Source organism: Salmo salar, chromosome ssa09, assembly GCF_905237065.1.
Source record: "Salmo salar chromosome ssa09, Ssal_v3.1, whole genome shotgun sequence".
NCBI lineage: Eukaryota > Metazoa > Chordata > Actinopteri > Salmoniformes > Salmonidae > Salmo > Salmo salar.
The window spans coordinates 137,804,743-137,820,739 of record NC_059450.1 but is presented as its reverse complement, the minus strand read 5'-3'; the positions used below and the strand labels follow the sequence as shown (position 1 = coordinate 137,820,739).

The window sequence follows — 15,997 nt, the reverse complement described above, 5'->3', positions numbered from 1 at the left end:
GTGAAGTACATCAAATCAGCCATGGCCATTCTCTGATAGGGAGAGACAGGAGGGCATTCAGAGACAGTCTCCCTCAGACTGGTCTAGTGCTGATGAAACTTTAATGCTGTTCCACTAGGCCAGGCTCCCTAAACCCTACCAGGACCATCAGTGACTAACGATGGGAGCCTAAACATGAACTAAAACCTATTTACAGTTGCCCACCCTCTTAACTCACTCACCTTCAGCACCAGCTTTTTGGTTGAAATAAGCTCAAATCCAGCTTTGAAAAAACAAAATACTTAAAACACTGACTGAAATTCTGCAGACGTATTACTTTCAGCTGGAAAAAAGTAATAGAAGTAATGCTTGTGGCTGGACAGAGGGATAAGACTAGAAGTAATGCTTGTGGCTGGACAGAAGGATAAGACTGGAAGTAAATCTTGTGGCTGGACAGAGGGATAAGACTAGAAGTAATGCTTGTGACTGGACAGAGGGATAAGACTATAAGTAATGCTTGTGGCTGGACAGAGGGATAAGACTGGAAGTAATGCTTGTGGCTGGACAGAGGGATAAGACTATAAGTAATGCTTGTGGCTGGACAGAGGAATAAGACTGGAAGTAATGCTTGTGGCTGGACAGAGGGATAAGACTAGAAGTAATGCTTGTGGCTGGACAGAAGGATATGACTAGAAGTAATGCTTGTGGCTGGACAGAGGGATAAGACTGGAAGTAAATCTTGTGGCTGGACAGAGGGATAAGACTAGAAGTAATGCTTGTGGCTGGACAGAGTAATAAGACTGGAAGTAATGCTTGTGGCTGGACAGAGGGATAAGACTAGAAGTAATGCTTGTGGCTGGACAGAGGGATAAGACTAGAAGTAATGCTTGTGGCTGGACAGAGGGATAAGACTAGAAGTAATGCTTGTGGCTGGACAGAGGGATAAGACTAGAAGTAATGCTTGTAGCTGGACAGAGTGATAAGACTAGAAGTAATGCTTGTGGCTGGACAGAAGGATAAGAGGTATATGTGAGTCCAGTTCAGTCCACTGGTTGCCAGGTAAAAGCTTGCTTTCTGGGATCTGGTGTCCGAAGGTAAGGTGGACAACTTGACTCTACTATAATCTAACTCAAGGATGGGCAACTGGCCCCCCCCTTTGAAGGCCCTCGGATTAATCCCCCCACTGCATCCCTCATGATAAATTCTGATTTTCTGTGGCCCCTAACCCCATCAAAGTTACCCATCCCTGCTCTAACTGATATCTCTAGTCCTCTCTGTGACCCCAGCCCAGCATCTCCCATAATCTCATTTTTTTACATAAACGGGTTCCACTGTCTGTGGCTGCAGGGTTTCCATGGTGCTCGGTTGTCATGGCAGTGGCACAAGTCGACGCCCCCATGAGAAAGGCTGCTCGGTGTTCCTCTGAGTTTGTATGTAATGAGGACTATTTGCTGTTTGCTGTTCTGAGGGGAGAACTGTTAAATACCCAGTCAGTCAAGGATGAACTGAAACTGGCCCCTCCATCTCCACCTTCTCTGTTCAGGAGGTAGGAGTGCATATCAATATTCTACAGAGAAATGTTGTCCTTGTTTCCTCTCCTTCATCAACATTCTACATTCATGTTCTTGAGAGCTTATAACGCTGAGGTGCTTCTAAGACAAAGTTATTATTTTTTAGGCCTGAGTGTACAAAACATTAAGAACACCTTCCTAATACTGAGTTGCACCCCCCCCCGTGAAAAACCCAGCAGCATTGCAGTTCTTGACACAAACCTGATGCGGTCATGAAATTTCGTCAGCCGTTGATTGTCAAGCAAATAACTGGTAATTGACTGTTAATTAACATCAACACATTTACACTAGTTCATTTAGCAGACAATTCTGTGGCATTTTATTATATTATTTTATAGTATGAAGAATACAATTGAACATAGCTGAATGAAATAGAAAGGATATTTTCTCCAAATGATTTGAGGGAGTGCACACATGTTTCTATTCCGTGTTGAGCAGTTAACAAAGAAACAGGTACTCCTAAATACTTAATTTAGAGTTATTTATGTAACTTTAGTTGTGATACAAACATTGGGCTATATGTTTTGATTTTTAATATATTCTAAGTGTGCGACTAATGATCATTTGAAAAAAGTTGCATGAAAGGCATGAGCTCTGCTTTGTTTTTTTTTGTGCAGGCTGCACACACTTCATCAGTCTCTCATTCTCAATTTGACAAGCACTTGATAATGCCTCAAATTTCCCAGCGGCATCCCCTTTGTGTGGCCGTAATGCCCCCTAAAAGAATCCATGCCTTTTGCGGCCAGTGAATATAATAATTATAATTCCCTTCTCCAGGCTGCATGCTCCAAAGCACATCTCACTCAAATGGCTCTCCGTCACGTGATTGGGTCTTTCTCACAAACTACAATTGAAGACAGACACATCGGGGATGCAACTGTGCGAGTCCTTATCCAATTCGGAAGTGAATATTGAAGATATTGGAAGAACTGTCCCAATTTACTTTTCGTCAGTCAACAAGATGAGTAGGCTTAACGAACAGCAAAAGCACTAGCCTATGTCAATCTACTATCCCCCATAGTACAAAAGTTGACCTATTCTGTGAGAGAAAGAAATATTCCAAACATAGTCTGGGACAGTTGTGGTTTAGGAAAGATCCCAAATGACTACAACTAGCATCAAAACAACTTTTTTAAGCAATGAGGCTGACACAACAGATCAGAACGTTTAGCTTAAAATGTTGATAAACTATTAGGCTATTTCTTAATAGTATGAGCGCAGCAATGTGCACATGGCAGTATGCTATAAGCGTGAATGTTCCATTAGCGGGAAAACACCATTCTCAAAAGTGACCGCAAATGCGATTATGCAAGTAATGCTTTTATTAAAAGGGTGCATTTTATGGTGAAAATGATCTTCCCCAAACTTGAAACTCACATGCTGCGTATGTATGACAGTTAGGTTTTAAACCCATTGTAAAGCTAATTAATGTGCTTACTTTTAAGTTATTTGGCCACTTTAGTTGAGATACAAACATTATCAAAACATATAGGCTTGTGGGCTAGGCTACATGATATGATTTGAAAAAGTCGGGGGAAAAAGGCATGCATTTCTTGCCTTACTGCACACAAGCTGGGCATCATGACAAGTGATAATATGTCATTCACAAGTGGTAGGCTAATAACAACTATTCTTGATGTAATCTTGTCTTTACATATACTAAATAATATATGTGTGAAATTAGTTTTGATTTAGTCAGGAGGAAAAAAATATGTAATCTATGCACTTAAATAGCGAATGGAGGACGCTTTTCCCATGGTTAATTTTCATGCCAGCCAGGTAGGCTATACTCCTGTTTTAAAGTGAAGCAATGTGCTTAATATTAGGAGAGTTGATAAATAAATATAGTGGGATACTGATGGGATACTCCTCTTTTTAATAGAGGCCATCACTCTGTTTTCTCACACAATTGCATAGCTTATAGAAATGTTGCTCAACATGAGCTCATGGGCTCTCATTAAGTGTTTGTTTAGATTTTACCGTGACTAAATGGTCACGTGGAATTTGACTGCCATCATGACTCGTGACTGCCGGTGTGGTGGTAATACGGTCACGGTAACAGCCCTACGCCTGGCACCTGCTACCATACCCCGTTCAAAGGTACTTAAATATTTTGCCTTGCCCATTCACCCTCTGAATGGCACACATACACAATCCATGTCTCAATTGTATGAAGGCTTAAAAATCTTTCTTTAACCTGTCCCCTCCCCATCATCTACACTGATTGAACTGGATTTAACAAGTGACATCAATAAAGGATCATAGCTTTCACCTGGATTCATCTGGTCAGTCTGTCACGGAAAGAGCAGGTGTTCTTAATATGTTGTGCACTCAGTATATATATTTCTCTGTCCTCTATTTCTCTCCTCTCTCTCTCTCTCTCTCTCTCTCTCTCACTTCGGCCCACTCTAACTCTTAGTCGACAGGGGGATTTCCTCAGCCTGAGCTCTTGTCTCGCTTCTCACCGGTATTTTGCATAGAACACCAGACCTCATGCTGAAAATAACAAGAAAGAAACACCATGCAGTTTGTTCTCAAACATCAGTGGGTTTCACACCAGCAGTTGTCAGTTTGTCGTCAGTCTCCTTTGTTGAAATGAAATGAAACTCCCACACACTGTGCTTGCAAAGGATCAACTGTTTGTTGTGCTGCAAGTTTCATTATCCACTCATTATCCACTCATTTTGTTCTACTTGGTTATAACAACAATCAGATAATGCTTTTGCTTAGCATCGTCTGTGTTTCAGTTATTTTCGGAACTTTCTTAATGAAATATTTTTGTTCAGACCAAGCGGCCTCTTAACGCTCTTGTAATTGTGTTGTCACCTCCTCCAGGTGAAACTGACTAAGTACATCTGTAAGCAGCTGCAGTGTAAGCAGAGAGTGCCTGAGAGACAGAGGACCCAGGCCCTGGCCAGCTACCCTCGACTGGGAGACTGGCTCTGCACCATCAACCTCAGACCTGAACTCATACAGGTACTATTTGTTCACACTGTGTGTGTGTGTGTGTGTGTGTGTGTGTGTGTGTGTGTGTGTTCTTGTTATGCTGACCCTATGGGGACATTGTTTGCACACCTTCCATGTGTGGACGTCTTGACAAACTGGGGACAAAATCATGTTCCCCACAAGGTAGACCATTGTAACTGATAGAAAATTGCATGCTAAAATATGTCTAGTGTGAATATTATTTGGGTTCAGTCCCCAGAAGGTGTTTTTTTCAGTCACGGTGTATGTGAGTGTGTATCCAGAGAGCGCCCCTGTACCTGGGTTTTGGTACTGCAGTGTGCATATTTAATGAGGCTCAGAATGCATTTGCATAACATTAGCATATTCGCGTATTTGTGTAGATTTTTTCAATGCATGTCAGTTATCCATAAAAGTAAATTAATAAAATATATATTACACCTGACCAGAAGTGTTCCCTATGAAAAATATGCTGACCAATCAAATCCTTTGACACACATATTATATTATATATTAGGTCTATATTACATAGTCAAAATAAACACTAGCTAAATGCATTGTATGAACAACCAAATAATATCAGATAGATTTGCAAAACTCCCATTGATAAATAAACACCAATCAGCAATGTTTTGCCATTAAAACAGCAAACACGTTGTAATGCATGTGTTAGCATAACACTAGCTGGCTAGGTTGCCTACAATAGGCTAGCTGGCTATGAAGACTAGTAGGCTAACTGTAACAACATTAAACAGACCCAAGCGAAAAGCAAAGTAGTTTGCAAGCATTATTGGAGTATTATACATACACTGAAACCGTTGTATCATACCTAAAACTCGGCAAAATGTCCCCAATTGGTCAAATATCTGTTAGTTTACTATTCTATGGGGACTTTTGGTCCCCACAAGTATAGTTAAACATGTGCACTCTATCACACACAATCTACACACGTATTATTCATTAGTTGAATTGTTTATATATTGTTGTATTTTAGAGAATTTTTCAAATTTAATCCTGTATGTTTGGGAATTTTTCTGCAATAATATGCTCAGTCCAAAACTTTGCACAGCCCATAGACTGATGCGCCTGCCTCAGATAAGATGCTTGCATGTCTACGAACTTTAGGGAGAGGGGACCCACATCATGTGAAGTCGGCACTTTTTTAGCTATTGCAGAGAAGTCTCCGCTCCGCATCAGTATGTAATGAGTCCCTAAAAAAACTGAGTCACCTTTGTGTGGAGACTAAACTCATCAAGTCTTGTTTCAAAGTTATCTTTCAGTTGAACTAAAAACTCTGACACCACTGGAATCATCTGTACTGATGATGACTGGATATACACTGTAGGGAAATTGATGATTTTGTTTGTGGGCTCATATCAGAGGAGAAAATAACACATTTATTTTAAAAAGCAATACATTTTTCAAGCATGCCAATAACGGTTTTACCTCTCCCCTGTAGTCCAAAATTAAGTCCATTCAAGTGATTTTAAAATGTCACTCAAAAACAAACCTTAGCTGCAAACTCCTCATCAAGCATTTTCACTACTATGTGTTGGGTTTGTTGTTGCGGCAATCGCAGAGAAAAGCAATTATCTCCTCCATAAACTAGCATACTTTCTTGAGAGCATTAGGCCTACCATTATTTAGCTATTGAAGGCTCTACAGTGCAGGTGGAAAGGCAACAACGAAATGAATGCTTAGTTAGCTAAAGTTAACTAGCGAGATAACTGCTACAAGTTATGTGTTGAATTGGTGATCTAGTTAGTCTGTCTGTCATTATGTTATACCTGCTCTCTCTCCTCGAGAGTCTGAAAGGAATTAAATACCCTAATCTAAGCTCTGTTCAATGTTTGTGTAATGAACAGAGAGCTGGTTTCAAGCGCAGGGCGCAGCAGGTTTTATTTGTAAAGGACCACAGGAGGAGGCAGGTAGCTGGGTCCAGGGACAGTCAGAAGGTCATACACAGGGGGTCCAAAAGTGCAACAGTACAGGCAGGGAAAAGGCTAGTAGTAGTCCGGGAGATCAGGCAATAAGTAGATAACAGGATATCCGATTGGCTAAAGTACAGGCAGGGAATAGGCAAAAGGCGTTGTTAGTGAGGTAGGCAAAAAATGATCATACACGGGAGGAGACAATCACGGGAAAACTAGCGCTCTGAAAGCCGTGTGTAACAAAACAAACAATACCTCACAATGATGGGGTGCAAAGAACTGAACTAAATAGTGTGTGATAATGACATACAGGTGTGTGAACAGGTGATCAGAATTCAGGTGATTGGGATCTGGAGAGTGAGCTGCGTTCAGGGGATCTAGGTGTTTGAGAGTGTGGGCTGGAAAGTGAGCTGCGTTCAGGGGATCTACGTGTTAGAGGGTGTGAGTTGGAAGCAGACGTTACAGTAAGCATCAAATTCCAGTGAGAAAGGCTTAGTCTGAAGCCATTCGGCTATGGATTTCACAATCCTATAATAACGTTACAAGTTATATCACCTTAAAAAGGGTTTACTTACAACCTCTGGGGTATAACATGTTGGGCAAAGTGGTATAGGAGAGTCTGACATATAACCCTTAACCTCTTACATCTAGACGTTCCGCTAGCGGAACACCTGCTCCATTATCCAATGATGGGCGTGGCGCGAAATACAAACTCCTCTAAAATACAAAAACTTAAATTTTTCAAACATATGACTATTTCACAGCATTTTAAAGATAAGACTCTCCTTTATCTAACCACACTGTCCGATTTCAAAAGGCTTTACAACGAAAGCAAAACATTAGATTATGTCAGCAGAGTACCAAGCCAGAAATAATCAGACACCCATTTTTCAAGCTAGCATATAATGTCACAAAAACCTAGAAGACAGCTAAATGCAACACTAACCTTTGATGATCTTCATCAGATGACAACCCTAGGACATTATGTTATACAATACATGCATGTTTTGTTCAATGAAGTTCATATTTATATCAAAAACCAGCTTTTTACATTAGCATGTGACGTTCAGAACTAGCAAACTTCCGGGGAATTCGCTAACATTTTACTAAATTACTCACGATAAACGTTCACAAAAAGCATAACAATTATTTTAAGAATTATAGATACAGACCTCCTCTATGCACTCGATATGTCCGATTTTAAAATAGCTTTTTGGTGAAAGCACATTTTGCAATATTCTAAGTACATAGCCCAGGCATCACGGGCTAGCTATTTAGACACCCGGCAAGTTTAGCACTCACCAATATCAGCTTTACTATTATAAAAGTTTCATTACCTTTTGTTGTCTTCGTCAGAATGCACTCCCAGGACTGCTACTTCAATAACAAATGTTGGTTTGGTCCAAAATAATCCATCGTTATATCCGAATAGCGGCGTTTTGTTTGTGCGTCCCAGACACTATCTGAAATGGTAAATCAGGGTCGTGCGCGTGGCGCAATTCGTGACAAAAAAATATTCCATTACCGTACTTCGAAGCATGTCAACCGCTGTTTAAAATCCATTTTTATGCCATTTTTCTCGTAAAAAAGCGCTAATATTCCGACCGGGAATCTCCTTTTAGCTAAACAGAGGAAAGAAAACAAAGCATTCGGTCGACGCGGGCACGCGCCTGAGTCTCACAGTACTGTAACCAGCCACTACCCAAACACGCTACTTTGTTTCAGCCAGAGCCTGCAAAGCCACGATTCAGCTTTTTACCGCCTTCTGAGACCCTATGGCAGCCGTAGGAAGTGTCACGGGACAGCTAAGATCCTCACTCTTCAATAAACAGAGACAAGAAGAACGACACCTTGTCAGACAGGCCACTTCCTGCCTGAAACCTTGTCAGGTTTTTGCCTGCCAAATGAGTTCTGTTATACTCACAGACACCATTCAAACAGTTTTAGAAACTTTAGGGTGTTTTCTATCCATATGTAATAAGTATATGCATATTCTAGTTACTGGGTAGGAGTGGTAACCAGATTAAATCGGGCACGTTTTTTATCCAGCCGTGAAAATACTGCCCCCTAGCCATAACAGGATAACTTGAGTTCAGTGTTCGCCAATTAGAATTAAGAGGGGCCTAGCTTTGTCAAAGATTTTTATAACTAAACCAAGATAGACCACAGCCTGTCGTTTCCAATGGGAACAAATTAGTCATAGTGGGCAGGACAAGCAAGGAAGTGGGCAGAGCCAAGCACGAGCTAGAGAGATTCTATTGGCGCGTTCTTGCATACATATGTGTAACGCCCTGGCCATAGAGAGGGGTTTTTTGTTCTTTATTTTGGTTAGGCCAGGGTGTTACATTCTATGTTCTTTTTCTAGGTTTTTTTTGTATTTCTTTGTTTTGGGCCGTGTGTGGCTCCCAATCAGGCACAGCTGAAGTTCGTTGTTGTTGATGGGGAGTCACACATAAGGAGCATGTTTTTCCTTTGGGTTTTGTGGGGGATTGTTTTCTGTGGTGTTCATTTTGGGACCAGACAGGACTGTTTGCTGTCGTTTCTTTTCGTGTTTTGTATAGAGTGTTTAGGTTCATTAAACTCTTTAATAATGAATACACATCCTCCGCTGCACCTTGGTCTAATTCTAATGACAGGCGTTACAATATGCATATTTTGTTTATGGAAAGCCTCTGTGTGCGTGTAAAATCCATCTCGTTCCATCTTCTCCCACTGCCAGCAAGTGGGCTTCCTCTCTCTACCATATTTGGTAGTGAGTGGAAACACTAAGCGGATGCTTCACATTGATACATCCGGTGAAATATCTGTCTCATTGTTCTATCTGTGGCTTCGTCCTTCATGACTGGCAAAGGCCTCGATTCTAGGCCGTAGGAAATCCTACAGTCTAGTCTCAAGATCAAGTTTGTGACTCAATTCAGACTCGTGTCCACAATTAATGAAGTCTTGAGGTATTGCTCACCTGAGGTAGAGTACCTTATGAAAAGCTGTGGACCACACTACCTACCAAGAGAGTTTTCATCTATATTTTTCATAGCTGTTTATTTACCACCACAAACTGATGCTGGCACTAAGACCACACTCAACGAGCTGTAAAAGGCCATAAGCAAATAAGAAAATGCTCATCCAGAAGCGGCGCTCCTAGTGGCTGGGGATTTTAATGCAGGAAAACTTAAATTTGTTTTACCTTATTTCTACCAGCATGTCACATGTATAACCAGATGAAAACAACTCTAGACCACCTTTACTCCACACACAAAGACACGTACAAAAAACTCTCCCTCGCCCTCCATTTGACAAATCTGACCAGAATTATATCCTCTTGATTGCTGCTTACAAGCTAAAACTAAAGCAGGAAGTACCAGTGACTCGCTCAATACGGATGTGGTCAGATGATGCGGATGCTACGCTACAGGACTGTTTTGCTGGCACAGACTGGAATATGTTCCGGGACTCATCCAATGGCATTGAGGAGTATACCACCTCCGTCACCGGCTTCATCAATAAGTGCATCGACGATGCCATCCCTACAGTGATCGTACGTACATATACCAACCAAAAGCCATGGATTACAGGCAACATCTAGACCGAGCTAAAGGCTAGCGCTGCTGCTTTCAAGGAGCGGGACACTAATCCGGACGCTTATAAGAAATCTTGCTATGCCCTCAGACGAACCAACAAACAGGGAAAGTGTCAATACAGGACTAAGATTGAATCGTACTACACAGGCTCTGATGCTCATCAGATGTGGCAGGGCTTGCAAACTATTATGGACTACAATGGAAAATCATCAGCGAGCTGCCCAGTGACGCAAGCCTACCAGGCGGGCTAAATGCCTTTTATGCTTGCTTCAAGGCAAGCAACACTGAAGCATGCATGAGAGCACCAGCTGTTCTGGATGACTGTGTGATCACACTCTCCGTAGCCAATGTGAGCAAGACCTTTAAACAGGTCAACATTCACAAGGCCCCGGGGCCAGACGGATTGCTAGGACGTATACTCAGAGCATGCATGGACCAACTGACAAGTGTCTTCACTGACATTTTCAACCTCTCCCTGACCGAGTCTGTAATACCTACATGTTTCAAGCAGACCACCATAGTCCCTGTGCCCAAGAATGTGAAGGTAACCTGCCTAAATGACTACTGCCCCATAGCACTCACGTCAGTAACCATGAAGTTGTAACGGCTGTCGTAGAGAGGGGACCAAAGCGCAGCATGGTAAGTGTTCATGATTTTATTTCACTATGAAACACTCGAACAAAAATAGCAAAAACAAGCCAACAGTTCTGTCAGGTACAGAAAACTAAACGGAAAACAACTACCCACAAACACAGGTGGGAAAAGGCTGCCTAAGTATGATTCCTAATCAGAGACAACGATAGACAGCTGCCTCTGATTAGGAACCATACTCGGCCCAAAACAAAGAAATACAAAACATAGAATGCCCACCCCACACCCTGACCTAACAAAATAGAGAAATAAACCGTCTCTTTCAGATCAGGGCGTGACAGAAGTGCTTTGAAAGGTGCTATAGAGGGTAGTGCATACGGCCCAGTACATCACTGGGTCTCTTAGGGGAGAGTGAGGAGGGTTGGTGGGGTGATGGGATGGTCGTGAATGTGTGGAGCCACTCTCCTGCATTGATTACAAAATGTCTTCTCCAGACCACAAGAACAAAGGGGAACTGTAATACGCCATCATTTATTTACTTGAATAAAGGCCATTTTCAATTTTGGTTTTTAAGAGGCCAATTTATTACTTGACTTGACACTGAATTTGATATTTATAGGTCTAGAAGCGTTTCAGTTGGCCATACTGTAAGTTGTGTGTGTGTGTGTGTGTGTGTGTGTGTGTGTGTGTGTGTGTGTGTGTGTGTGTGTGTGTGTGTGTGTGTGTGTGTGTGTGTGTGTGTGTGTGTGTGTGTGTGTGTGTGTGTGTACTGTCTGTGGGTTTGTGAAGAAAGAGACAGCAACTGAGCGACTATGTAATGAGATCCCTGTTCAATCCCCTCTGAAAGGTTCAAGTACCCAGGTTAGTTTGGTTAGTTTGCATCCGACTTAGAGAGGGCAATTATGTTGGACTCCTCAGATTCCATGTACTCTGGACCAGGTCCATTTTGCCCTAAGCTGATGGGGACATCATTTTGGGGCGGCAGGTAGCCTTGTGGTTAGAGCGTTGGGCCAGTAACCAAATGGTTGCTAGCTCGAATCCCGAGCTGACAAGGTAAACATTTGTCATACTGCCCCTGAACAAGGCTGTCATTGTAAATAAGAATTTGTTCTTAAATGACTTGCGTAGTTAAATAAAGGTTAAATAAATCAAATGAAATAAACATGGCATAACAGTTTGTTATTCAAGAGAAGACGTTCCTGCACATTGCTTACTATAATTTCAAGACAGGTGTGGTTTCCCATCAATATCCAATGAAAATCTCCACAATAGGAGCAGCTTGTGAGCCTTTTTACTTTAAACATTGTTGAAGAACATGGTTAACTCCAATGCAGAACATGGTTAACTCCTCCAATGCAGAACATGGTTAACTCCTCCAATGCAGAACATGGTTAACTCCTCCAATGCAGAACATGGTTAACTCCTCCAATGCAGAACATGGTTAACTCCAATAAAGAACATGGTTAACTCCTCCAATGCCGAACATGGTTAACTCCAATAAAGAACATGGTTAACTCCTCCAATGCCGAACATGGTTAACTCCAATGCAGAACATGGTTAACTCCTCCAATGCCGAACATGGTTAACTCCAATAAAGAACATGGTTAACTCCTCCAATGCAGAACATGGTTAACTCCAATAAAGAACATGGTTAACTCCTCCAATGCAGAACATGGTTAACTCCAATGCAGAACATGGTTAACTCCTCCAATGCAGAACATCGTTAACTCTTACGATACAGAACATGGTTAACTCCTCCAATGCAGAACATCGCTAACTCTTACGATACAGAACATGGTTAACTCCTCCAATGCAGAACATCGCTAACTCTTACGATACAGAACATGGTTAACTCCTCCAATGCAGAACATCGTTAACTCCAATACAGAACATGGTTAACTCCTCCAATGCAGAACATCGCTAACTCTTACGATACAGAACATGGGTAACTCCTCCAATGCAGAACATCGCTAACTCTTACGATACAGAACATGGTTAACTCCTCCAATGCAGAACATCGCTAACTCTTACGATACAGAACATGGTTAACTCCTCCAATGCAGAACATCGCTAACTCTTACGATACAGAACATGGTTAACTCCTCCAATGCAGAACATCGCTAACTCTTACGATACAGAACATGGTTAACTCCTCCAATGCAGAACATCGCTAACTCTTACGATACAGAACATGGTTAACTCCTCCAATACAGAACATCGCTAACTCTTACGATACAGAACATGGGTAACTCCTCCAATGCAGAACATCGCTAACTCTTACGATACAGAACATGGTTAACTCCTCCAATGCAGAACATCGCTAACTCTTACGATACAGAACATGGTTAACTCCTCCAATACAGAACATCGCTAACTCTTACGATACAGAACATGGTTAACTCCTCCAATGCAATGTAAGCATCCTTAGTGAACTATTAGTACCATCTCCCTTTATCTGTGTCAGATAGGATTTGGGTCTTTGTTTCTTTTGGACGGTAACATGCTTATGATAGGGCATATTTCATAGCAATTAAGGCCTTTGCTGGAAGCTGAATGCAGGCTTTTGTAGTTCCGCTCTGTCTCCACCCTTCCAGTTGGCAGTAGCAGCTTCATGGGGAGAGTTTCTGCCACTATTTTGTCAGGACTAGTACAGACACAAAAACATTTCATCTGGTGTTTTTATAGAGACTATTTGTTCTGCCAATGGAAAATGAGCGATCACTTTTTTCTGTCAATTTCTTCTCTCCAGGACCTGCATTTAGGACTGTCGTTGTACACTTTGGGTTCTGAAAACGACCCACCCCCAAACCCTATTGGTCTGTAGTAAACTCTTCACGTGATCCAATCCATGTTCCTGCTACTGTCCCTGGCCTCCAGCCATACCCCCCTCACTATGCCCAGGCTTATGTTTAGGTGTGTTCTGTTTTTACTTTGTACCAAAATGGCAGAACATGTATGCATGTATAATGCACACCCAGCAGGTTTATGCAGATGATGCTATTCAGGAGTTGGCAACTGTCAAAAACAGAATAGGAGGATTCTGTTTTGTTATATACGTGTCCTGGCCCACGTGTTGTCACTAATCTGTGTCTATCACAGACCAGTTTAACCTGCTCCTCTCTACCAAGCCCTCTTTGCAAATACAGCCCACTGGGCAAAAAGTAGTTGAATCAGCGTTATTTCCACGTCATTTCAACAAAACATTTAATGTGATGACGTTGGGAATTTCGTTTTTTTTTCACCCTTTGGATTGCAAATCAGAGGAAGATTTTCAAAAAGTAAATGAATATTTAATCGCTATTTGTGATTTTTGAAGCCTGTGCCGGTGGAAAAGTATGTTGATGTGGGGCGCCGTCCTCAAACAATCGCATGGCAGGCTTTCGCTGTAAAGCCTATTGTAAATCAGACAATGCAGTTAGATGAACAAGACTTTAAGCTTTTAACCGATATAAGACACTTGTATTTACCTAAATGTTTAATATCCATAATTTTTATTATTATTTATTTGAATTGCACGCTCTCCAATTTCACCGGAAGTTGTCGACAGGTGTCCCGCTGGCTGCAATATGAGAGATTCTGCAGAATCCTACAGAAAGGCTAAGATTACGTTTAAGATTAAGGCTAGCGAAAGAAATACATTTAAAAAGTGACACAGAAAGAAAGAGTGAGCCCCAGGAAAGAGATAGAATTAAAGACATAGTGTGGTATAGAGTTAGTGGATAGGTTTTAGTGTTTTCAGGGCCCCACACCAGCTAAAGTACATTCTCCTCTCTCTCGCTGACAATGAACACTCACCAAATCTGGCTCTGCCTGGCTCTAGCTCTGCATGGAGGGCCCAGAATGTGCACAGTCAGCTGCTCCCCCCTCTGTCCCTGCCTGCCACACTATTTATACACACGGTCCTGCCTCCCCACATACCACACACACACACACACTCACATGCATGGACGTAAGCACTCTCTCACACACACGCATGGATGTAGGCACTCTCTCACACACGCATGGACCTGAGCACTCTCACTCACACAGACACGTAACACTGGACAGTGTAGGATTGCCGCTACAGGCTACAACACAGGAACGTACGTGGCTGAACTTCAGGCCCTTAGCAGTGGATTCAACAGGTGGACTTACAGGGAAAGAGAGACAGAGAAGGTATTGTCAAACCAGGAGATAATAGTGTCAAACCAGGAGATAATAGTGTCAAACCAAGATATAGTAGTGTCAAACCAGGAAATAGTAGTGTCAAACCAGGAGATAGTAGTGTCAAACCAGGAGCTAACAGTGTCAAACCAGGAGATAGTCGTGTCAAACCTGGAGATAACAGTGTCAAACCAGGAGGTAGTAGTGTCAAACAAAGAGATAACAGTGTCAAACCAGGAAATAGTAGTGTCAAACCAAGATATGGTAGTGTAAAACCAGGAGATAATAGTGTCAAACCAGGAGATAATAGTGTTAAACCAAGAGATAATAGTGTCAAACCAGGAGATAATAGTGTCAAACCAGGAGATAATAGTGTCAAACCAGGAGATAGTAGAGTCAAACCAGGAGATAGTTGAGTCAAACCAGGAGATAATAGTGTCAAACCAGGAGATAGTAGAGTCAAACCAGGAGATAGTCGTGTCAAACCAGGAGATAGTAGTGTCAAACCAGGAGATAGCAGTGTCAAACCAGGAGATAGTAGTGTCAGACTAAGATATAGTAGTGTCAGACTAAGATATAGTAGTGTCAAACCAAGAGATAATAGTGTCAAACCAGGAGATAACAGTGTCAAACCAGGGGATAACAGTGTCAAACCAAGATATAGTAGTGTCAAACCAGGAGATAGTAGTGTCAAACCAGGAGGTAACAGTGTCAAACCAGGAGACAATAGTGTCCAACCAGGAGACAGTAGGGTCAAACCAGGAGATAGTAGGGTCAAAGCAGGAGGTAGTAGGGTCAAAGCAGGAGGTAGTAGGGTCAAACCAGGAGATAGTCGAGTCAAACCAGGAGATAGTCGAGTCAAACCAGGAGATAATAGTGTCAAACCAGGAGATAGTAGAGTCAAACAAGGAGATAGTAGTGTCAAACCAGGAGATAACAGTGTCAAACCAGGATAACAGTGTTAAACCAGGAGATAGTAGAGTCAAACCAGGAGATAGTAGAGTCAAACCAGGAGATAGTAGAGTCAAACCAGGAGATAGTTGAGTCAAACCAGGAGATAGTAGTGTCAAACCAGGAGATAGTCGTGTCAAACCAGGAGATAGTCGTGTCAAACCAGGAGATAGTCGTGTCAAACCAGGAGATAGTCGTGTCAAACCAGGAGATAGTAGTGTCAGACTAAGATATAGTAGTGTCAGACTAAGATATAGTAGTGTCAAACCAAGAGATAATAGTGTCAAAC

General features: G+C 41.9%; 1 protein-coding gene across 4 annotated transcripts in view; it reads left to right on the top strand.

Annotated features, from left to right (window-relative positions):
* LOC106613092 (kinase suppressor of Ras 1) overlaps positions 1–15,997 on the top strand; it is a 62,592-nt gene that overhangs the window by 15,372 nt on the left and 31,223 nt on the right. For 3 of the 4 annotated variants that reach the window (XM_045724677.1, XM_045724678.1, XM_045724683.1), the window contains exon 2: positions 4,386–4,526. In XM_045724677.1, coding sequence (XP_045580633.1) covers positions 4,386–4,526 — 141 coding nt within the window. Of the gene's footprint in view, positions 1–4,385; positions 4,527–14,653; positions 14,770–15,997 lie in introns of those variants that run through there. The other variant, XM_045724681.1, reaches the window with a different exon arrangement.